Genomic DNA, 23,914 nt, shown 5'->3' on the forward strand with positions numbered 1-23,914 from the left:
CCTCTATTCTTATTCTATCTTACTCTCGTACCAAGTAGACTTTCTGGTTTGGGCCAATTTGGGGGAGTCCATGGGTTAGCGTCAGAAAATGTGAACAATATGGAAAAATTCATCTCATATCCTTCTCCTCCTAAGTGGAAAGTTTCTTGTCTAGTCTCCTTCTAGTCTGCCCAATGGTCAGATTTGTGGTGGGGGCCACCAAAGACTGAAAAGATAATTCCCTGGGTGATCCTGGAAGTGCCGGTGGTTTATTCCGGGGTCTTCCAACACAGGCTTGACTTGACTTCAATTTCCAGGGCACCATTTGGACAAAGCAGGCTTTCTACCCGCATTTATAAAGATAGAAATGAAACCAAACCCAGCTGTAGTTGGGAGGCTGAGCAGAGAGCCATTTTTTCCAGGTGCCTTTTTGCTCTGAAATGATAGGGATTGCATGACTTCTAAATTCTTTCCAGCTCAAAAAACAGTCTGATTCTGTGATTCCTTGTGTTGGTTTTTGCATTGTTCCCATTCCCTCCCCGCGCATCTGTGCCTTAGATGAACTTTGTTTCCCATCCTTAGTTCCTCATTGTATTAAGCTTCCTAACTGTGATCAGTGTGTTTATTCTGTTTGACTTACCAGGAGTCAAACCCTTCTCTCTGGAGTGTTGTAATATGCCCTATGATCTCTCTGAAACCAGCTCAGTTCACCTGCTGTCGTTTCCATTTTTACAGCTCTCTTTCTTTGTATTTGAGGACTTGACAGTACATTCATAATGTGGCTCAATTGCGACCCCTTTTATACCTCTGCTATCCTTGTTGGTCTGTAACAAAATCTTAGTCTATACTAGAAATCTTTTTTCTTTCTAACATTCTTTGTTGGCTGTCTCCCAGGACATGTGTCAGTGCCTTCCTGAACGTGACAGTCACAGCATGTAATTACAGAACAGAAACAAGCCTTGGAGCCCGTCCTCTGCCTCGAGCTCACATCTCAGCCCCACCATTTACTAACAGTGTAACTTTAGACAGGTTGCTTAACTTCTCTGAGCTTTTGCTTCCTTATTTGTAAAATGAAGATAATACCTGTCTCCTAGTGAGCGAATATAAATAAAACACTTAAGCACATGTCTGGAACATAGTAGGTCTCATAAATTATGATTTCTTTGCCTTTTATCCACCTGCCCCCCCCCCCCCAGACTGTCACTGCATGGTCCCCTCTCTCCTGAGATTCAGACTGACCCCTCATTGGACATCTGCCCTCAGTCCCTGTTTTGCCAGGTGTGATTATCCAGGTGGAAGGCCCCTTCCCTTCCTCCTCTCCCGCTCTTCCTCCCCCTCCCCCACTGCATCCAAGCTAGACCCAGTCATTCTTCCAGGATTTGCCCTTTCCCTCACCAGTGGAGGCCTCCATCATACATGTTGTTAGGGCAGGTCTGTCATAGTTTTGCCCTTAGTCCTCGGGTGTGGCCCCTAGTCCTGGCAGGTGGGCCTTACTCCTAAGGTGTGGCTCTTCTGAGATTTCAGGGGAAAACTGGAAGTGTTTATTGGACCTCCTAACTTGGAGGGACTCAAATTTCAAAGTCTGTCTTCCTAGCCCCAGACCGCTGCCAGGCTCTTTGGCCTCCAGCTGTTACTGCTTTCTGCTGAGTTCCAGAGTCTCGTCGCCCGCGGCACAGTTCAAGGATTTCAGGGGAATTTGTACACAGATTTTGGGGCTGTCTTCTCTATGGCTTCCTCTCTTCCAGGATTTCCCCCTTAGTATCTAACTACTTCAGAGCCCCGTTGACTCTTCTAGCCCAATAAGATTGCCAGTTGGTGGCTTTCCGTGTTCGTGTTATTCCCTGCATGCTGAAAGACTAGGAATTGCCTTCAGGGGAAAAACCAGATAAATATGGATCTTTCATAGTTTGCCTCCCTCTTTTTGAGTCATATCCCTTTCAGTTTCTGCCTGCTTTTGGTTGCTTTCCAATGCCTTCATATAGTTATTTTGAAAAGTATCTTGTTCAGAGTTGCTAAGTTATCAATAGGGAGGACGGCGTAAGCTGCTCTCCCATTACTGTTCTGAAAGTCGGCTCTAAGGTTTCGCACTTGCTGATAACAGTGGTTCTGATGGGAAGGGGGCCTGGTGTTTCAAACTCCACGTTAACTGGGTTAATTTCAGTGATATTAAGACATCTAAATGAAGAACTCTTATGGAGAGAAATATGACAGTGGAATTCAGGTGAGAGTGAAGGCTAAAGGTTCCGGTTGAAGGCAACCACACAGAATCCTCTTACTTTATTACTAGAGGGAACCTCACATATCAACGAGTCCAGTGTTTTATTCATAGTGGGTAACACCCATGATTGAGTCTTGAAGTCTTTTTAGTGGGTTACAACTAGCAGTTTTGAAAAATAAAATAGAAGTGAATGGAAAATTTCATAGCACATCTCATGTAGTAAAAGCATGTAATACTTTTGTGTGTGTGTGTATACACATATTATGTAAATGTATGTATCTATCTACTGAGTCACAGTGTAAAGTGTGGGTCACAGTAAAAAATGTTTGGAAAACAAATCCAACCCACTCATTTTATAAATAAATAGAGAGAAAGCTCAGGGAAATCAAAATGTGTGTCCAAAGAAACGAACTGCTCAATCCTTAGATCAGGAATACACTCTGGGTCTCGTGGTGCCCAGACCAGTGCTGCTCCCACATCCCCACAGCTGAAGCCGGAAGCACAGCTATAGGTTCATTCTGTGTAAATGAACTTAGTAGAACGGAAAAGTATTGTGTCGGGGGAGCCAGAGGAGGGGCTTCAAACGGAGGGGGCGCAACGGTGTTACACGCAGCTGAGATATAAGAGAGGACACAGACTGAGGAATGACCTTTGCATTTGGTAGGTGGGGTGAGCGAGAGGAGCAACAGAGGCACATGGCATTCTACAGGGAGTTTAGGAGGGAAGTGGTGATAAGGACGTAAGGGCAATTCCTTAAAAGTGTGGACTTTAATTGCGGTGGAGCAGCAGAAACCAGGAATATCTTCTGTCCTGTTTTTCTCCCAGGATAAGAAAAACCTGCATAGATTTTTGCCAGTGTTACACAGAGTTCAACGTTTTTAGGATTCTGATCACTGAGCTTTCTTCTTCTTGCAAGCATGTGAACATAATAACTCTGTAGTTGCAGTCTGTATTCAAGCTACTGGAATCAAATATCTGCCGGTCAGTCCAAGACATTAGCTTTTCATCCTGGTTGATGTCATATGCTGACTACCAGCCACAGGTATAGCAGAAGCCGGGAGATCTCTGGCTCTCTAGAGACAGGGGTGCTCATAGGAGCTGACTGGTCAGGAACAAACGGCCAGCAAGTGAACAGTGGGGTTTCCTCATCAGTAGTGGTAGCAGTGGTACCACTTCAGCTCACATGCTTTACAGTTTTCAGAGCACTTTTTGCAGCTCTTATCTAATTTCATTCTGTTATAGTAAACACGAGCCATTCATGTATTTTTATCTGACAGAAATGTGTTGAGTACCAAACACCGTGTTACGTTCTAGTGAGACAAAGATTCCCTTGAGATCCTGAGGAGGGATGAGGCTGTTGTCCCAGTACATGTGGGCTGAAACCAGGTGTCCTGGGGACTAGCTGTCCACTTTCTCTGTCTCTCTCTTTCAGGGCCAGCTTCCTCATGACGTTTTAGCTTTTCTCTGAACTGCTTTGGTCTCCTCTCACTTTAGACCAACACTTTCCATTTACTCATAGTTTCTACCCACTCTTTTCCCCATAGTTGTCCCAACACAGCCTTGGGGCATTCTTGCAGCTTCTGCTTCTATGTGATTTGCCCAGTACTTCTTAATTCAGATTCCCAGGAGAGTGAGTATAATTGACTCAGCTTGAATTTTTTAGTTAGGCCTCATCATATGAATTAACCATCCATTGACTAGGTAACATCCATGGTCCAGTGGCCATGGAGAAGGCTAGGATGGCAGTCACCTAGTTTAAATCATAGCTGTGGGGACTACTGATGGTGCCGATTACTGGTATGCAGTGCATTCTGGGGCTTGGCCAGCCCAGACTAGCCCCGGCATTTGGAAGTGGTATAGATACCTTTTGGGTGTCGCAATGGCAGGGTGCAGACAACTACTCACGTTTAGAAGGCAAGGACCAGGGACACTAAATATCTTCAGTGTGTAGGACCATCCTACACATGGAGAATTGTCCTGCTCCGAATACCAGTTGTATCTCCATTGAGACAATGGAGAAGATGAGTAAGACTTGTGCCTGCCTTTAGGAATGCATAGAATTTGAACTTGAACAGAATATAAATATGTAAAACATATAAACAAATAATATAAACATAAATGTATAATTCAAAAATAATTTTATAAGTGCTATAAGGAGAATTATTAGATACCTTCCCCCACCTTGGCCCTACTACCTGTATAAATTATTTAATCTCTCTATGCCACAGTTTCCTCATCAGTAAAACCAGATAATGTATCTACATGATAGTATTAGGAGGATTAAGTGAGTTTATAGACATATAAGCACTTGGAATAGTGCTTTAGAGCCTGGCTCATAGTAAATGCTAAGTAACCATGAACTGCTATCAGCATCAGTCATCATAGCAGCACATAGATCCTACATCCCCTTGAATGCAGTTCAACACGTATTTATTAACTAGTGTTTGTACTTAGCACCATACCAAGCATTGGGGTTATCCAGAGAAGGATGCCTCCCACACACACATAGGAGTTTACAGGTCAGTTGAAGAGACAAAATGTAAAACTATGAATAATTAAATCAAAGTACATAGCATAGACTGTAAATACTGCGGACAATCAGAAGGGGGAAAGCTCAGTGTTTACTTGAGTAATTGTAAAAGGCTTTTGGAAGATGTTTGAACTTGAGCTAAAGCTTAAAGTAGTAATAGGGTTGAGACAGGCAGAGAGAAGCAGGGAGAACATTCTTGATTGGAGAAACTATATGAGCAATTATATAGAGTTGTGGTGGCAAAGAGGAACACAGTGTGGGGAAGAAATATTGAAATCTTAGAAACCAGATGGGAGTTTGGACCAAAGCATGAGGAAGAAGTCAGGGTTGGACTTGTACATGATGAGTCATCCCCTTAGACATAATCACTGAAACTGCGAGTGGATGACTTCTCCAAGGAAGGGAACAACAGGGAAAAGGACAGGCATCTGAGAACTGAGCCTAGGAGATGCCCACAGCCTGGGGGCAGGAGGAGGAGGAGGAAGGCCAGTGAGAGGGATGGAGCCAGAACATTTGAAGAGGTCAGAAGAAAACCGGAGACTTTAAGAGTATGGTGAACACTTTCAGATGCCACAGGAAAATTAAGGATAATGCCATTGGATTTGCTGAGGAGGTTACTGGGTGACTCAAAAGACAATATTACTAGAATAGTGATGATACAGAATTAATTGCAAAGGATTTAGAGAGGGGATGAGGTCATAGAGGGAGGGCATAAAGACCACTCTTTCAAGAACTTTTGAGAAACGAATCAGAGATGTGACGATAGCTGAGGGAAGCACAGAGTTGAACAAAGTTTTCATGTGTTTACTTTTTAAAGTCAGGGTGTCGATGTTTGAAGATAGATGGGTGGGTAGGACGCAAAGGAGAGGGAAAGAATGAATATGTGGAGGCAAAAGAAAATAAATGTAGGGCCATATTTCAAGAGTTGGGAGATAATTGAAGCATTAGATAAAATAAAGCACTCTTCTGAGATTAGAGTGATCCCATCTGGCAGGCTGCATCCAACTCAAAGACCTTGCCTCTTGGGATCGTGAGTCATATTCTCAAGAAACTAGGCTGTTTTTTCCACAAGCCATTACCTAAATTATTTTCATATAAAATTTCATCAACAATAAGGGAATGTTGGTCTGGGGACATTCCAGTTCTCTGTGAAAGCAGAAAGATATCAAGGAAAGGCAAGAAATTGAGGTAGGATAGGAAGAGGCAGGCAGTCTTCTAGGGCGTCGTCTCTCGTATGGACCTGAGGCGGTTAAAGGAGGCGGAGGGAGGAGGGATGGATCACAGCCCCTAGCCTGCAGTACCGCCGGAGGCCTCGCCTTCAGTGGAAAGTCAAGGCGAGGGCGCGGAAACTTGACACACCCACCGTGATACCACAGTGTTCGAATTCGATATTTCTTGAGAAACCAGGAAGTGTCCTCACTATGCACAAACATCAGGCTGTCAAGTTACAGGGGTGTCACAGTGCCAATGCACAGTCATTTCTGGTAGGAAGGTACCTGTCTGTACACATGGCTCCAGAGCAGGAGGCAGGGCTACGTCCTAGCTGGGGGACCCCGTTCCCAGGTCCCAAGAAGCTCCTTTCTTGTAATCATCAGCTGAGAGGACACAATCAGATGAAATAAATGGAATCTCATTGACTCTCAAACACCATCCATTTTAAGACACTGAAGAATTTATTTACCGTTAGAAAGAAAGAAGACTTCTAATTAAACTAAAAGACTTTAATTAACATGCTATTAATTGGAAAACACATCTTGCTTTCCAACATGTTAAAATATGAAAAAATGTGCCTCTTAGCATCTACTGAGATGTGGAGAGGCTTCCACTCACTGCTGACCTCACAGCAATACTTCGACAAAAAATATTGCAGGATTCCTCTAGTTCTCTCCTCAGTGATTTGGAGATAGGGAATTCGGTTTCCTCTGCTCTCCAGCCCCCGCCCCCGTCAGAGGAAGATTGAAACCTGATTTGCCCCAGGGGCTGAGGTCCTAAATTCTAAGTAGGTGTGCCAGCTAAGTAGCTAAGGCAAACAAAATTTAGGATATTTAATGATTTTTTAAAATCTTTGTGTAGTGTTTCCATCACACCATAGCAGAGCAGTGCTTAGGGCACCCTAATAATAATTGCTGCTGTTTATTAAGTACGGGTCTCTGTGCTAATTACTGTAGGTTAGGTACACGTTAGGTGTGCAGAAAAGTCCAGTAGAGTCGGAGCTCCATGGTGGCGGAAGGATGGTGTTTCCAGACACTTACATGGTACTTGGCGTATAATAGGTGCTCAATGAATATTTGTTGTCAAATGAAATATCCTATTTGAGGGCACAGAACACTTACATCAAAAGATAAATAGTAAGTATTCTTTTGTATTGTTATTTGACAAGTGAAATTTAGAGAAAAGAGTAATCTAGCGACTAGAGAAGCCTTCACTTAGCTGGCTTTAAGGACAGTGGGTGAGCAGGAAGGCGCAGACACAAATGGGCTTGTCGTGTTCAAGGAATAAGGAGGAAACAAATACTTCAAGTACGTCGGGCTGGGTTCTGTAACAGCAGCAGGTGCCCCGTCCCCTGGGTTCGCTGAGAGGAAGTGACTGACTGCCTGGGTGAGTCCAACCAGGCCTCACACACTGAGTGACACCCCTTGTGGAACTAGAGGCCCATGTGGTTGTACCGAATAGAGAGGAGTAAGTGAAGTAAGAGAGTAGGAAATTACACAAGATTTTAGAGCTTGGAAATGACCAAAGAGGCCCAACCCCTTTGTTGTGCATACGTGGAAACAGTGTCCAGAGAGCTGAAGTAATGTGTCCAAGATCACCCAGGTAGGAGGGGAGGAGGGCTGGATCGCAGGTCTTTTGACTTGTAGCCTGAGTGCTTTATTCACACCTGCCGCCCTCTCAAGCTCTAGAAGCAGCTCCCCACATGCCCCTAAAACGGAAGCCCCTAGAACGGAAGCCGGGGAGGCACGGGGAACAGAGCGACCACTGGGGCCGACGGCTCCTCTAAGCCTGTGTAGCATGGACGACTGGAGTCCTAGGGAAAACCCCATTTATGTTCCCTCAAATCGAGGTTTGATTTCTTTCCATGTTTCAGCTAGCAAATAAGATAATACTGATCTATATCCTAAGTTTAATCAGATTTTACCATCAAAATATTGGATCACACTTGGAAATAATCTCTATTTTGAGAGACCAGGTTCACTCTCTTAAATAAATATAACCGAAACACTTAAGGCTTAAGTTCCTTCTATGTCATATTGTTCTTTGGTTTCATGAATTTATGTTTTGCCTGTTTAACTAGATTCATTAATTCAAATGGAAATAACTTTAAAGACCGTCTAGTTTAACCCCACTCGATTTGCTGTTCCTGAACACTAGACGGGTGACATGACTACCCTGGATGAGGAAAGCTCTGGAGGGCATCCAGTCTTCTACCCCTGTGCCCCCTCTTCTAGCAGTCTGCTTGGTAGCTCTCTAGTCTCTATTCACACATTTTTGTAATTAGAACTTTGAACAGGGTTGTCATTCAGATCAACTGATTTTTAGGGGGTACACAGTTATAAAAGATATCTAAAATGTTATGAGGACAAGTGGAAGGAACAGAAGTAAAGTATCTCACAGAAGCTGAAGAAAGTCCGGTTTTATGAAGTCGGATAGAAAAATAGCCAGAGGGTCATGTAAATGAGCAAATTTCCAAACATCACTGTTGTGTTATTATTAAAAATGGAAATAGAACACAGGAAAGGGCCACACTCATATCGAAAAGACATAGAAGCCAGAACAGGCCATGACGTTTAGTGGAAACACTGGCGTGGGAGGCTGGGTTTGAATATGCATCGTCATTAGCTCTGTGGTCTCAGGCAAGTCATTTCATTCCTTTGTGCCCATTTCCTCATTTGTAAAGTGGGAGCCATGGTGCCTTCCCTCAAGAGACTTAGTAATATAACATCAGAGGTGTGTGTGTTTAGAAAATAAAGCTTTTTCAGGTAAAGTTTTGTTGGCTGACTATAATAAAAATTTGCTTATTAGTGATAATTTATTTCTAATTATTTTATGAAAACTATCTTTGGCCTCTTGATTATTTCACTTCTGCCTAAAGATTAAATAAGAAGAAGAACCTCAGCGTTTTCAGCACACCGAGGGCGTCCCACTCTAGGATTTGCGTGTATTTGGTGAGGATTCAGGAACGGTGTTTCAGTGGATTGTAGCATGAAACTCGCTATCCTGGCAGCATCAGAAGCTGCCGAATCTTGGACTTTGGGCGCTTGACTCGTTTGCTCTTCTCCTGACGGCCTGGAAAAGGAAGGGGGAATGGGGAGCTGGAAGCTAGGTTTGCCAAGGGTGGAAACCCTCCCAGCCGGCATTGGGCTGGAGGCTACCAGCCAAAATAGGCGGGGCAGTTACTGAGCAAAAGCCCCAGGGAAAGTGTTTTCAGTTGCTGCTGAGATTTGAGACCTAAATGTAATAGATTCCTCCGGCTGATCCTGGAAGAGTCTGCTGTGAGCCCTGCAGAAACGCGAGGGACCACCGTGCAGAAAGTTTCACAGAGCAAGATAAACTTTCCCCAAACAGAAGTAGTGTAGGGGACCAGAAGTGGTGGGGGCTGGGCCGGCTGGCGGGAGTGATGTGGTAACAGGGAAAACCAGGATTATGGTTCCTCCGGCTGGGCCTGGGGAGAAGACGCACGTATTTGCAAGGATGCTCCCTCAGAATTTTCTAGACAGATTGCTAAACAGGTGGTTGTGGTTTTGCTTTTCTTATTAGACTAGAAATCATTATTTCCACAGTGTTCTATTACCCATTTTCTTTAATTTAGAGGGATTAGGTCAGGAAAGAAACCTCAGATTATTAAAAAGTGAAGAAAGAATTTGAAATAGACTAACAGGGTAATTGAGAGTGAGTAGTACAGTATTCTTACTTTATAGCAAATGTTCTGTTTTCCACTTTATTGTTCTTTGTCATTTAACCAGGCCCCTTTTGGTAGAAATTTTGCTTGTTTCTGTTTAGGTCATTTCCAGATTTTCTTCATGCATTAGTGAACATCCCTACATGTACATCTTTGTGCACTTGTCCAATTATTTACATAGAATAAATCCCTAAATGTAGATTCCTGGGTTAAAATATTTGCCCTTTGTTTTTTAAGAAGTGGAGAAAGCGTTCAAGGTTTTTACCTACTGCCCTCTCCTTCTGCCTGCCAAGTTTCTCAGGGCCACCAGGAAGGAGCTGAGGTTTCACGAAGGGGGCTCCCCCACCTCAGTAAGACGACCAATGTGTAAGTCATAAAGGTCCACCAAGGGACAGGACGAAATGGGCCTTTCCCTTCGTTTCACATAACTTCTGCCATAAATTCTCTGGACTACTATTGAATATTTACTTTGTATGACACTACTAGATTTCATTCTGTCTGAGATTATTTACATTGTGCTGAGTGGGGTTTTGTAGCTAGAATCCTATGAACATACGCATTTGTGCTTAAATGCATGATTGTTCGCAGCCTTCGTGGTGGGTGAACTGTGGCGCTACAGAGGTCAAGTTGTGCTGTAGAATCACACTGTTTGTCATTGGCTACCAGGGGAGCCACCAAGACCCGCATGTCGAGTTCCAGATCCCCACTCCCCTGATTTACCTGCCTGGGAGAAGGACTGGAGGCAGAAGAGCCAGCGGTCAAGAGCACAGACTGTGGAGCCAGTGTGGGCCCACAGCCCAGGCTTCCACAGACCGGGCCCGGCACTCAATTTCTCTTCATTCCTCATCAGCCAAATGGGGACCACAGGAGGGTCCTTGTGATGAGTAAATAAGCTAATATTTGTAAAGTATGTAGAACAGTGCTTGACACACATAGTAAATACTATATAAATATTCGTGAAAGTAGAATTTAAAGCTGAAAGAGCTCCACCACATGGTGGGGGGAGGCAACAGCGCCCGAACTCGCCAGCAGTGAAGCCCCATGAGGGAGCCCGCTACTTTAGAAGCAGCGGGCAGGGCTCTTTACCAAAAGTACTTGTCTCTCCGATCATTTAAAATTTCCCCGAGAGAGATGTGTCTTCGTTAGCAGGACAGTTCATCTTAAATTACTGGCAATACGTTAATATGTTCTTGTGAGGTTAAAAAGTGGTGATTCAGCTCAAATACCCAATGAGCCTCTCCTCGAAATCCCAGTTCCCTCCCTGAGGCAAACTCTAATCGGTTTGTTCTCCTTCCACACCTTTGTCTGTGCACTTACATATTATGTGTATAGATAGAAATATGTAGCGGCTTTTGCAGGGGTCTTTTTCTTTTTTCTTTCTCTTTTTTTTTTTAAACAAAAATGGCATATTTTTGTTTCTTTTAAAAACAGTTTCTTTTAAAGTGTAAATATGAGGTGGGAGCAGGGCCCCCAAGCCCCTGTGAAGTCCTCCGTGCTGTTTTGCTGCCCCGGGAGCAGCCAGCCGAGATCTGCACTCTGAGGGCTGCAGGGTGAGGTCCGTAAAGTAGGAAGTCCAGCTGGCAAAGCTCCAGGGAAAGTGAAGGCTGAGCCTGTGGCCCTGGGGCAGACAGACAAATGCTGCCGCTCTACAGCTTTGACTCTTATCCTAAGAGATGGATGGGCCTTCCGAATTCTTCTTTAAAAAGAGCATCTCAGAAAAAAACGCTTAGCAGGGGATAGGAAAAGTAAGAGAGAATACTCGTGGATTAAAAACTCCTGAACTAAAATTGTGACTGTTTTAGGAGCAGGAGAAGAAGGCTGATGGGGAAGGGTGTTGAGCTTGAGCGAAGCCAATCGGCTCTTCTACATGTCAGTCCAGTGAGCGGAGGAGTCCAGTCCATCCTTTAGAACTGACCCTGCAGTGATAGCCTGGGGGACTCGGGGCGATTCATATGTAAATATGGCAAAGCCTGGGGGGAAATGCCGACCCTTTTCAAAGGATTTTTGGGGGTTGCGGAGCATTCCAAAGCCCTGGGAAGATTCCACGCTGCCTGCTTGCCCTTCGACGCAGGCAGACACCCGCACCAGAGTTTTGGGGCTGCAGGTACCTCCCGGGGCCGCTGGAGCTGCTGCAGTGCAGCTTGGGACCAAGCCGGGAATTCAAAGATTTTTCCCCACCAAAGACAGCGCCAACCTTCAGAGGCAAGGGAAAAAGTGAGTGGCCTTTCTCTTTAAAGTATGGTGTTAGAGTTGTGGGAAGTTCTGGGTTAACTGGATCTCTTCCTTAGCACACGAAGCAATGAGCCTGTGGTAAACGCACTAACCTGAGCCGGGGGGATACCCGAGAGGCGTGGAATCGGGACTGGGGCGGAAGGTGGCATGTGAAGGGGAGTAAAAGAAAGAACAACCCACCACTGGTGGTTTTATCACGGAAAGGAAATTGGTGCAGTCAGGCCCAGCTCCCTCATGCCTCCAGGGCCGTCCCGGGGAGCAAGTGGGAGCTGGGCTGAGCATTTTATTGATGGGCTGGTACTCGGCTCCGGCTTCCTCTTCCCCAGATGTTTTTGTTTTCTAGAAAAGTAGAATTGTGTGATAACAGAGCATTTTCTACTTGGTGCGTTTTACCTTAACCTGGCGCCCACGACGTTTTCTGGCCCCTCGTGGGAAAAGGACTAACTTGTGTTATAACTTTAATTCTGTCAGAAACTCTGCAAAGCAGGAATTATTATCCTCATTTTACAGATGAGGAAATTGAGCCCACGAGGTAAAAATGGACTTTCCCCGGGGCTCGCCAGCTAAAGAGTGGGGGATCCGAGGCCCCTCCCTCTGTCTCCGGGGCGGCTGGCTGAGGGTGGGGGCTGCCTGCTCTCACTGAGTTGTCCCGGACACTGAAATCTTAGATGAGACTTTCTTTGTTGGACTGTATTTGGAATAATGGAAAAACAGTTTTACGCTTGGTGTCATTACAGCCAGATATTTCTAGTTTGACTTAATCTCTGAGTATTAATTAATTTGTGCATGAGCCTGAAGGTCACCTGCATTTTCAGAAATTCCTAGGATTTTGTTAAAATTGCAGATACCTGGGTGTTACCCAGATTTGCTGAATCAGAATCTCAGGGGTGGTGCCCAGGAAACTGCAAGTTAGTGAAAACACCCCGCAGGGGTTTTTAATCACGCTCTACTGTTTTGTTTTTGTTTTTTTAAGTTAATAAAGATTATAAATCCACTGTAGAAAAAAGGCATGCTGATAGTTATTTCTTTTTCTCTCTTCTAATATAACTAAAAGTCCAATTGAATCTCTTAATGTAGGTTGCTGGCTTCTGATTGATGAGCGTTTGGTGGTATTTTATGATCTTAACTATTATAATTAATAGAACTTTGATTCCCAGGAGAGAACCATTTCCAGGAAGTTTTTAAGATTTGAAGCAGATAAGCCCCTGATGTTTTCTGGTTGAGATTCCAGGCCAGGGAGGCACATGGTGCAGGATTCAGCGCATGGACTTGGGGCTAAGTGCACTTAGATTCAAGTTCCAGAACTGCCATTTACTCTCTACATGACCTGGGACAAGTTGGGCAGCCTCTCAAAGCCTAGGTTTTATTATCTATTAAGTGGGAGTAATAATACTACTTCAGAGTTTCGGTGTGAATATTAAATGAGTTCAGGGACATAATACGTAGTGCCTGGCGCGTGGTAGGAATTCGGTAAATGTTCTCCCTTTCCAGAGCTTTTTAGTCCTGTATGAAAAATGAGTTTCTCTTCTCAACTTGCCACTTATGAAACCATGTTTGGAACTGAGATTTGATGGCTTTGCAATGGCAGAGAAAATTTAAAACAAGGCCGTTGAAAATAAATCTTACATATCCTACAGTTAATTTAGAATCATAATTTAACACTGATGAAATAAAAGTTATGCTTGAAATTTTGTGATTCATTCTATGAAAAAAAGTTCAAGAAAGATATTTTTCCCTTATGTCTTTTTAATTTTTATTTTGAATAATATCACATTTACAGGAAATTGCCATTGTACAAAGATCCTCCTGTATATCCTGTATTCAAGTGCACCAGTATTTAACTTCTTGCCGTGTTTTTGTTTGCATTCTCTCTCTGTATGTGTATGCACGTAGACACACACGCGGTTGTTACTTTCTGAACTATTCAAGAGCAGTTTGCATGTGGCATGCCCCTCAGTAAGCTTCAGGGTGTATTTTATATTGAACATGGATATTCTCATACATGGCCACAATAGATTTGCCATTTCAGGACATTTTAAATTGATTTAATCGTTTATCTAACGTATAGTCTATATTCCAGTTTCATCAGTTGTAGTAGTAGTGGCCTTTGGAGCAATTCTTTTCGCCAGGTCAGGTTCCAGTTCAGACTCACACATTGCATTTTTTTGTCATCTCTTCAGTTATCTTTACTTAGGAACTGTCCCTCAGGCTCCCTTTGTCTTTCATGACATGACACTTTGTAGGATCCAAATCCTCAATTTAGGTTTGTCTCATATTCCTCAAGATTCATTACAGATGGTTCATTTTGACTAGGATTCTGCATAAGGCATATTGTGTTGTTCCAGACATGGTGTTTGGAAGCACGTGATGTCTGTTTGGCCCTTATTGGTGATGTTAATTTTGATTAGTCGGTCATGGTATTTTCTATTTCTCCACTACATAGTCACTTTTCTATTTTTGTAATTAATAAGTAATTCAAATCTATGCAGATATTCTGATCATCATCAGACCCCACCACCACCACCAGAATCATCCATTGATTGATTGTGGCTGAACCAAATTTTATTCTGATGATTGCAAAATATTGATGTTCTGATTCCATTTTTTTGTAATATTTATTAGTTGACATTCTATTATAAGAAAGAGCTTTCTCCTCTTCCCCATTTATTTATGGACTTAGATATTATCAACATGAGCTCATGGATTCTCATTTTATTCAGTGGATTAGAATCCATTGCTGTGCTTATTTATTTTGATACTCAGATTGCAGCAGATTTGGCCAATGCAAGCCCCTTCAGGCCTGCTCCGTGCCATTTTACATGGCCCGTCGTTTTCTTGAGCACTTCCTTTCTGCCGTAAGATGTTTCAGGCTCATCCATACCTTCCCTGCCCCAGGCCTAGAATTAGCCATTTCTCCAAAGAACTCTAATTCCTTTTAGTGGAGAATGGTTTTTAGCAACCAGAATCTGAGTTGCACTTTTTAAATACTGCAATTCCTAAATTCTAGAAGGGTCAGCGGGGAGATTTTTGGAGACTAAAATCTGCTGTGAAAGCTCTACTTTTCCTTAAGTCGTTTGAACACTTGTGTTTTTGCTTCTTAGATCTGGGTAAAAATATTCTTGTAATCATACTCGGACTTACTAGTATATTTACTCACCACATATGTAGTTTTCTTAAAGTGGATCTTAAGGAATTGGAAATAAACAGCAGAGAGCCAGCCCTGATCGCCTAGTGGTTAAGTTCCATGTGCTCTGCTTTGGTGGCCGGGATTCGGTTCCCGGGCGTGGAACCTCACCACTCAGCTGTCAGAAGTCACGCTGTGGCAGCGGTTCACACAGAAGAACCAGAAGAACTTACAACTGCACAACTATGTACTGGGACCTTGGGGGCGAAAAAGCAGAAAAAAGGAGGGAGATTGGCAACAGATGTTAGCTTAGGGTGCATCTTTCCTTGCAAAAAGAAAAGAATGAAATAGAAGAGATTGCCTCACTCTTGAAATTTTTTCAGTTGTTTATTTTCATATTTAATATTCATTGTAAATGAACAAATCCCATGCCATCTTTATAAATAAGTCTCAGCAAATGAGTCTAAGTAACAGGTAATTGTAAAAGCTGATCACAAGATACATATTTGTTTTTGTTCATAGTTCATTTCTATCTACTAGGACATCTGAAGTAACAAAACCTGCTTGTGAGTCTTTATGTTTTGATAGGGAGAATCTAAACAATTTTTACATGATTCACTATATACTAATATTAATCCACCGTCACAGACTGGACTGTGGTGGGCCCTAAAGTCACCCAGGTTGCAGACAGATGATTCCTACCTAATATTGTCTTCCCTTGTCTTAGCACTGTTGTGTTCCCCATAATATTCTTTTTCCTCTGCGGCATCAGTGTTGTTAACTTCCACCTTGCTATTTCTGCTGCGGAGATCATGGAATGGGTTTTGTACCTGATTAAGTGTAAGCAAATCTGTATAAGACCAGCACCTCTTTCAACCTCGTTCACAAGGAGCTTGTGGACGCTGATTTGTCCCCAGAGAACGGGCCAGCGACTCCTTTTTGGGACAAATTCTGAGAAATGGTGTCGCACGGGTGAGAGCTCTCTCTGAGGGATGGCTTTCTAATCTCCCTTTCTGTTTGTGATTAGAGCTGATGGGGGGGGGTCAGGTTTCCTGATGGTTGACAACAGTGAGACCTTTGGTTCTCAAGGAATGTGTTCTTTTCAGCTCAAACTGTTGAAGAGTCCTGCTTTCACACCCGGCACTGCTGACCACTTCTCTTTTCCCTTCTAGAAATGACGCTCCTCTCCTCCCAGTCTTCATCGCCGGTGGCCCCTTCTGGGTCTGTGTCCACTGAAAACCCCGAGCAGAGGATGCTGGAGAAGAGAGCCAAGGTGGCAGAAGAACTTCTTCAGACGGAGAGGGACTACATTCGGGATCTGGAGATGTGTATTGAGCGCGTCATGGTGCCCCTGCAGCAGGCCCAGGTCGGAGCCGTGGGGGAACCTTAGCTTTACCTTGAATGCGGTCCTCTAAGCCTGAAGTGTCAGGAAACGGGAGCGTTTACCACAAAGATTCATTGGGTTTGAAATAAAGGCAGTGACTGCTGCTCTTAATTCAAGGGTGTCATCACCTTAAGCCTTCAGCATCCTGTCACTTGGCAACTCCACTGATAACTCGCCAGACTTACTGCAATAACTCCCAGGATGTCGCCTGTTTCTGTGGCTCCTGAAAACCGTTCCAGGGAATCTGGATTGTCACTTTACTGGGAAGTCTGTGCAATAATATAATGAAGTCTGGGGATCACGGGTTACCTGGCTCTAGAACCTTATTATGCTGTTTTTTGGGAAACCCTTACTAACATGTGTGTGTCCTCTTCTACACATGTGTATGGAACATGGTATTTTTCTAGATGCTGGAGACAAGAAAAAAGGTTAACAGTATCTGGAGATTTGCAGTCCTTATTGCTTGTTACTTGACCTCCTGGGCTGGGCTTGGAGCGGTCACTCCCAAGAACCGCAGTAGGAAGTGGACGGTGCCAACGGAATTGGGGTACTGGGTGGGAATTGTATCCCAGTATAATTGTAGACCAAACTGGTCCCACAGTCATGTCACTCAGGTAGTCGGGGAGCAGAGAGTAGTTGCATCCAGGTCAAAGGGTGGCACTAAAGAAAATGTAGAACGTTTCTGTTCTGGAAGTTTTGTGAGAGTGAGAGAAGATGACTTTGAGCGATTATGGTACCATCCTTGAAGAGATGTTGGGAATATGAATGATATGCCGTCAATTTCGTTTCCATCCATCTTTATGTTTTGTTTCCCTTTCTCAGGTACCAAACGTTGATTTCGAAGGACTTTTTGGAAATATGCAGATGGTGATTAAAGTCTCAAAGCAGTTACTGTCCGATCTGGAAGTCAGCGATGCTGTAGGTATGAGCTCTAGCCATTGTTTCAGAAGCAGCTCTCTCTCTCTTTTTTTTTTTTTAACTTCATGGGAGGGGGCAGGGGCAGAAGGGCTTGCTGGTACTGAGTATTTATGCCAGGAAAATGAAGTTTTAGTTACCTGGTTCAGAGGTCATTTGGCCCCCCACCTCTCCTTTTGTCTACAGCCTACTTTGAGGCAATAGAGGATGTTAGCAATAGAAGAAATTTTAGATGACATGTAGTACAATGTTTTTCAGGCTGACAGTTGCAGCCCATTAGAGGGTCATGAGATCCGTTTAATGGGTCGCATCTAGTATATATTTTTTCAATAAAACAGAAAAAACCAGAATGTACTGTAAATAATAACTACAGTTTTTTTAAACTTTTCTTTCAATTCTCAGTACAGTCATGTGCCACATAAGGATGTTTTAGTCAGTGACACGCTGCATATATGATGGTGGTCCCATAAGATTAGAACCGTATATATAGCCTAGGTATGTAATGGGCTGTACCATCTAGGTTTGTGTTAGTGCACTCTATGATGTCTGCACAATGACAAAATTGCCTAACTGTACGTTTTTCAGAACGTATCCCTGTCATTAAGTGACACGTGACTATATATATATATACTGAGTCATGATTTAAAATGTATTTGTTGGGGCCGGCCCCGTGGCCGAGTGGTTGAAGTTCTGTGCACTCCACTTTGGTGGCCTCGGTTTGCGGGTTCAGGTCCTGGGTGCGGACCTCCTCCACTCATCAGCCATGCTGTGGAGGCATCTCATGTACAAAGTAGAGGAAGATCGGCACAGATGATAGCTCAGGGCTAATCTTACACAAGCACACACACACACACACAGATGTATTCATGTGGGTCATTGTCAAAAATATTTGAACAACAATCATCCATTTCTTATAAACAAGGGAACTGTGTTATCTATTGCTATGTAACAAATTTTACGAAAACAGTATCTTAAAACAAGAAACATGTATTATATCACAGTTTCTGTGACTCAGGAGTCTGGGAGTGGCTTAGCTAGGTGATTCTGGCTCAGGGTCTCATGAGATTAGAGTCAAGCTGTGGTCTGGGCTGCCGTCCTCTGAGGCTCAAGGACCCACTTCAGAAAACTCACTCAGTTCTTCAGGCTCCAGCTCCTTGCTGTGTGAGCTTCCCTATGGGGTGTCCCCATGATATGGCATCTGGCTTTCCCCAGAGAGAGTGATCCAAGAGAGAGAAAGCTCAAGATGGGAGCCTTGTCTTCTATAACCTGATCTTGGATGTGACATACCATCACTTCTGCCATATTCTGTTGGTCGTACAGACCAACTCTGGTACCATGTGGGAGGAGACATCCTATCATTTTGCTATTATAATGGGATCCTAGTCACAAGATGCTACCACAGTTCTAGCCATCCCACTACACACATGAAAACATCCAGCAGAAGGAAAAGTGACCCTGTGTCATTTAAATGTGAGCAAACCTTTTCCAGTGCTCCCCCAGTAGATTTCTCTTTATTTCTCATGGGACCAGAACTGGGTCATGTGCAGACACTTGAACTGATCACTAGAAATGGGAATGGGATCATGCTATTGGCTTAGACCAGGCAGTATTTACCTGCCTCACCTGGGAGAGAAATGGACACAGGAACAGAATCGGGCTCTGCTCTCCTGAAGGAAGGGGGCTTTGGGGTGTTGGCTGAAAGTGCAACATGCTGATGTTTCTTGAGTGTTTCTTATACACCACACACCCTTTCAAATTGTGTCCAGCTTGATCTCAGTTGTTCCTCCTACAACCGTATGACGTTTTGGTGCTATTAATCTTACTTTACAGATGAGAAAACTGAGACTTACAGGGGGAAAGTAATTTGCCCAGCGGTCACAAGGCTAGTGATTGATAGGACTGACAGTCAGACTCAGGTCTCTCTGTCGTCTGTGTTCATGCTGTTAACCTCTATACAGAACAGCTGTCTGTCTCGCACTTGATGGGATGGTACGAGAAGCCGAAGCCTGGGTCCTGCTCTCAGTTTGACTGGGGAGGTCCAAGGTCGGGGAGATGGAGGGAGGCCAAGCACACATTGATTGACTACAAGGAAGCCATGGTGGCCCTATTTTAATAGAATGATAAAGCATAAAAGCCAATTTATAAGATTTTATGAGGCATTCAAAACAAGTATCTGTAGGTCATGTATTTGAATTATGAAAAACTTGAGAGAAATTGGTTGGTATCTGAAAGGGATTAATTATTAAACAATTAGTCATTTTTTCTTTCAATTTTTTTTATTACCTGCATATTATGGCAATAAAATAGGAAATTTAAAATATCCATAACTTCACCCCCACGAGATATCAGCTGTTTATTTTTTCTTTGTCCCTTCCACTTCTTGTCCCAAGACAAAGAAGGAATTAAGTAGCAGCTTGAGATGTGTTGCGGGTGCGCAGAGGAGAGGTCTAGGAGCCGGAAGGCTCAGGACCTAGGCAGGAGGACTAGCTTTACGAAGGAGGGACAACACGCAGTGGCCGTGATGTGCGTGACATGAAGCCGAGATTGGGTGAGAGCCCTTTGCTGGGGCAGCTTCTGTCCTGGTCACCCAGGAGGCAAGAGAGTGCCTTTAATGGGGAATTGAAAGAGGGGAGATTTTGGACATCTGATAAGGGAAGGTTCTGAGAGGGCAGGGAAGGCAGATTAAAGCTTTGTTGAGCTACCAGCAGAGGGCTGATGGACGTGAATTGCATATGCAGTTATTTATTTTGGTTAAGTTTAGTTTGTTTTAAATTTAACTTATTTTTAATACATTCACATGGTACACATTTAGGTGCAAAACTGTCCAGTGGAAAATCTCCTACCTGTTATCTAGCCACCCTGCTCTTTTCAACCAGAAGCAACCAATGTTACTAGTTTTTTTATATCTCCTTTCAGAGAGTTTATCATACATTAGTAATTACGTATATATTTTCTCTACTGTGCTGTCCCACCCCCATTTTTTTAATCACACAAATGGCATAATTCCAACTGCACTAAGCATTTTTTCCCTCTCAACAGTGTGCCTTCCAAGCAGTGTCTGTGACCCAGGAATAGAAATGGAAAAAGTGTCCAGTGACGAGGATAACTCAGCAAAACTCAGAGTAATCTAGAGTTCTGGAGAAAGCAGCATTGAATTAACTAGTCCTTCTGGAGAAGGATTCTAGTACAGCCAGGACGGGTCTGGTGGGGAAGGAAAGAATGGTAGGTGTTAGAGCTTGAGTGAGTTAGAGATGAGGTTGAGATGAGAAAGACGTACAAGGAGACTGTGGATATGTAGTGATGTATAAGGACTGGCTTTTAAATTATTTTAAACATGTCCCACAGAAAGAAAAATATTTTACCTAATGACCCAGATACGTATGTGTGTATGTCTCTGCTTACTTTTACTATGTCCAATGTTTTCTGATGTTTTCTTTTCTGTTCCATTTTATTTACTCAAAAAAGTGCTGATCATGACCCGTGAAGTAGATTTCCTGACCCGTTTCTGGGTTGTGACCCACAGTTTGAAAGACGCTGGAAATGAGGTGTAGCTGTGCTAGTTTGTAGTTTCTGCGGGATAGTCACCGTCAGGGAGGTTGAAGGGCAGGGAATGGAGGAATGTGAACAGTCATCATTGTGTTAGCGCAGGTCCTAGGAATGCTGGCGGGGAGTGGGATGCCAAGGAATAAAGTACGAGAAGAAGGCAGGCAAACATCGGATGGTGAAACTAGATAAAGACCTTGGTGGCTCAGGGATTCCAGAGTAGCTCTGAAAGTCAAGGAGGAAGCCAGCCCTGCTGCCACCGCTGTGCCTGCCGGGTGGCAGGAGGAGACAAAAGTGAGCCCGCCAGTGAGACAGGGCAGCACGGGCGTGTGATGTTTATGAAAAAATCAAGTTTCTCTTACGAAAGGAGCTATAATTAAGGAAATACATTTAAGTAGAAACTGATCTGCACGAGCACGGAATTCCACAGGACACAAGGCAGAGGGAGCAGAAGTGACATTGTGGAGAAGAGGATGGGGCTCCGTGAGGGAAGGGACGTCTGCCCAGAGCCGCTGGTGGAAGTAGTTCCAGGGGAAGCAGTAAGGAGGGCCGCCTCAAGAGAGGAGCACACGGGCGAGAGGAGGTGTTCGGTGGAGCAGGACAAGCTGAGGGAAGGAGGGAAGGCCACGGGAAGAGGAGTTTCAACAAGCCGGGAGTCGGCACAACCAGGCAGTGGCTCAAAGTGAAATCGTTCTGTGGAAGTTTGCTGAGGGCTGTTCCTCTGCCTTTCTGGCCGTAGACCAGGGGTCTGGGTAGGTTTCATGGAGTCTGTGAATTTGCATAGAAATTTATTTTCATTAATTTCTAAGTGAAATTTAGCATTTATTTAAGGTATGGTTGTAGGGAAGAAAGCACACAGTGTTAGCAGCACCTGTGATGTTACTGACTGAAGTCACACGCTCGTGTCACATTAGGTTGTTGCAGATGTCTTGACATTTCAGGGACAACGTTACCAGTTTCATATGTCACTCATCATACTGTGTAATTATGGTGATTATTAGATTTATTGTTACGTTTTGCTATTTAGTGCTTTATAAAGAAGTACATATATCACAAATTTGGGGGTTTTATATTATAGATATTTTAATATAACTTCCTTTATAGTCCTATGTATTTGATTTATGCATAAAGGTTGGAAACTGCTGCTGTAGGAGGCTCTCCTCATCCTCGTGGAGATTTTCCTGGGGCTTAGAGAATCGGGGGTCCTTACGGGTTGTGAATGCGAAGTGCTTACAAACACCTTACCTGCCTGACTGGAAAGGGATTAGAGGCTGTTTCAGGGATGTGTGTGTGTCTGTATGTATGTGTGTTTTCTGAAAAAGAAATACATGCATGACATGGTTCTCTTAAATTTTGCTTTAAATAAGTACAATTGTAAGCTATTACATGGAAATTTCTTATTAATTTGATGGGTAGTCTTATCATTTCTTGTGACAGTTTTTAACTGATATTAAACTTTGGTTATATACCTTACATTTAGGATACTGAGAAGAAAGTCACTAAAGACACTATATGTTTGTGCATATTTCAAAGGACCTGTGTTTCTTGATCACCGGGATGAGCTTGAGGGAACGTACAAGGTTTACTGCCAGAATCACGATGAGGCCATTTCACTGCTGGAAATCTACGAGAAGGACGAGAAGATCCAGAAGCATCTTCAAGAGTCCTTGGCAGATCTTAAGTAGGAGATTTGAGCACTTTACCTCCATCATAGCTCTTTAGTTCTGCCTTTTACAAGTCACTCCCATGTATATGTCTAGACTTCTTATGACATCTGTTTATCTTATTTTAAACATAAGTGATGTTTTATTATAGGCCCTGTTATGTAACTTGCCTTTTCCCCATTATATATCTTGAAAATCTTAAGTGGCTTCCTGCTTGTACTTTTATCTATAGATGGGAAGTATGAAATTAGCATGTTCAGGTAAGAAGCAGCCAGGAAGATAGTTTGGTCCAAATAAAGAAGAGTATAGGTGAGATTCATTCAGCTATTGTTGACCATCAGGCGAGACTCTCCTGGTGTCAGGGAGGCAGGTTATCAGGCTGTAATATGTGTCTAAGTAGATCGAAGTGAAGGTAGGGGCTTCCTAACTTTTTTTAATAGACTAGATATTCATAGACATTCATAATTTCCCTTTTATCCCATGGGACTTTTGTCTGCCCGACTAATAGGCGTTAGTTGAACTATGTTCTGAGAGGAATGTGAACATCAGCATGTCTCTAATCAGCTGTCCCTTCTTTCCCGCCCGCTGCGCTGTAGGAGCCTGTACAATGAATGGTAAGTTCCCGTGCCACTTGATGCACGAACTCATTTCTCTATTTTCCTTCTCTGTAGACAGAACCTACAAGTACACCTTCCTTGCCATGTTTTTCTCCATAGCACTTACCACAGAGAGGGCACCTGGTCTATTTTTGTTTATCTCCTGTCTCCTTCCCCCAGGGCAGCTCACTACTAAGCCCCCAGCACCTAGAACAGTGCCTGGCATTAGATACCCGGGAAGTATTTGTTGAAGGAGTGAAACTGGAAATAGGGTGAAAGAACAGAGCTGTATTTAGGAATGACAGATGCTCCCTATAGGCCCCGTATTCTTAATAGTTGACGAAAGGCTGTTTTTCCTTCTCTTATAGGGGATGTACAAATTATATTAACCTGGGCTCCTTCCTCATCAAACCAGTGCAGAGAGTAATGCGTTACCCACTGCTGCTGATGGAGTTGCTGAATTCCACCCCAGAATCCCACCCAGATAAAGTGCCTTTAACCAGTGCAGTCATTGCTGTCAAGGAAATCAATGTTAACATTAACGAGTATAAACGTCGAAAGGACCTGGGTAAGAAACGCGTGCTTGCTGAGAGGGAGGTATGCGCTTGGAAATGAGCTCCTTCAAAGAACTGGTTACTTCCCCAGAGTGGACAAGGCAGAGGGTAGGTAGAGGGCTGGGATGAAGAAACGGTAGTAGAATCGGGGAAATGTGACATGAAAAAGCAAAGCAGTAGTGATAATAAAAGCACAGCCATGGAGTATTGGAAATTAGGTGTCTGTGGTAAGGCTTAGAGCAATGAGTCCTTCGCAAGAGCCGTGAAGCCTGACTAGT

The 23,914-nt window shown here is 43.6% G+C and overlaps 1 protein-coding gene across 5 annotated transcripts in view; it reads left to right on the top strand.

Moving 5' to 3' along the window:
* Nucleotides 1-23,914, top strand: part of DNMBP (dynamin binding protein) — a 96,703-nt gene that overhangs the window by 55,597 nt on the left and 17,192 nt on the right. For 3 of the 5 annotated variants that reach the window (XM_023641046.2, XM_070222988.1, XM_023641052.2), the window contains 5 exons: nt 16,153-16,346; nt 17,187-17,286; nt 22,356-22,503; nt 23,083-23,100; nt 23,451-23,650. In XM_023641046.2, coding sequence (XP_023496814.2) covers nt 16,153-16,346; nt 17,187-17,286; nt 22,356-22,503; nt 23,083-23,100; nt 23,451-23,650 — 660 coding nt within the window. Of the gene's footprint in view, nt 1-11,530; nt 11,839-16,152; nt 16,347-17,186; nt 17,287-22,355; nt 22,504-23,082; nt 23,101-23,450; nt 23,651-23,914 lie in introns of those variants that run through there. The other 2 variants (XM_023641063.2, XM_023641065.2) reach the window with 2 other exon arrangements.

This window comes from Equus caballus, chromosome 1 (assembly GCF_041296265.1).
Source record: "Equus caballus isolate H_3958 breed thoroughbred chromosome 1, TB-T2T, whole genome shotgun sequence".
In the NCBI taxonomy this organism is placed as follows: Eukaryota; Metazoa; Chordata; class Mammalia; order Perissodactyla; family Equidae; genus Equus; species Equus caballus.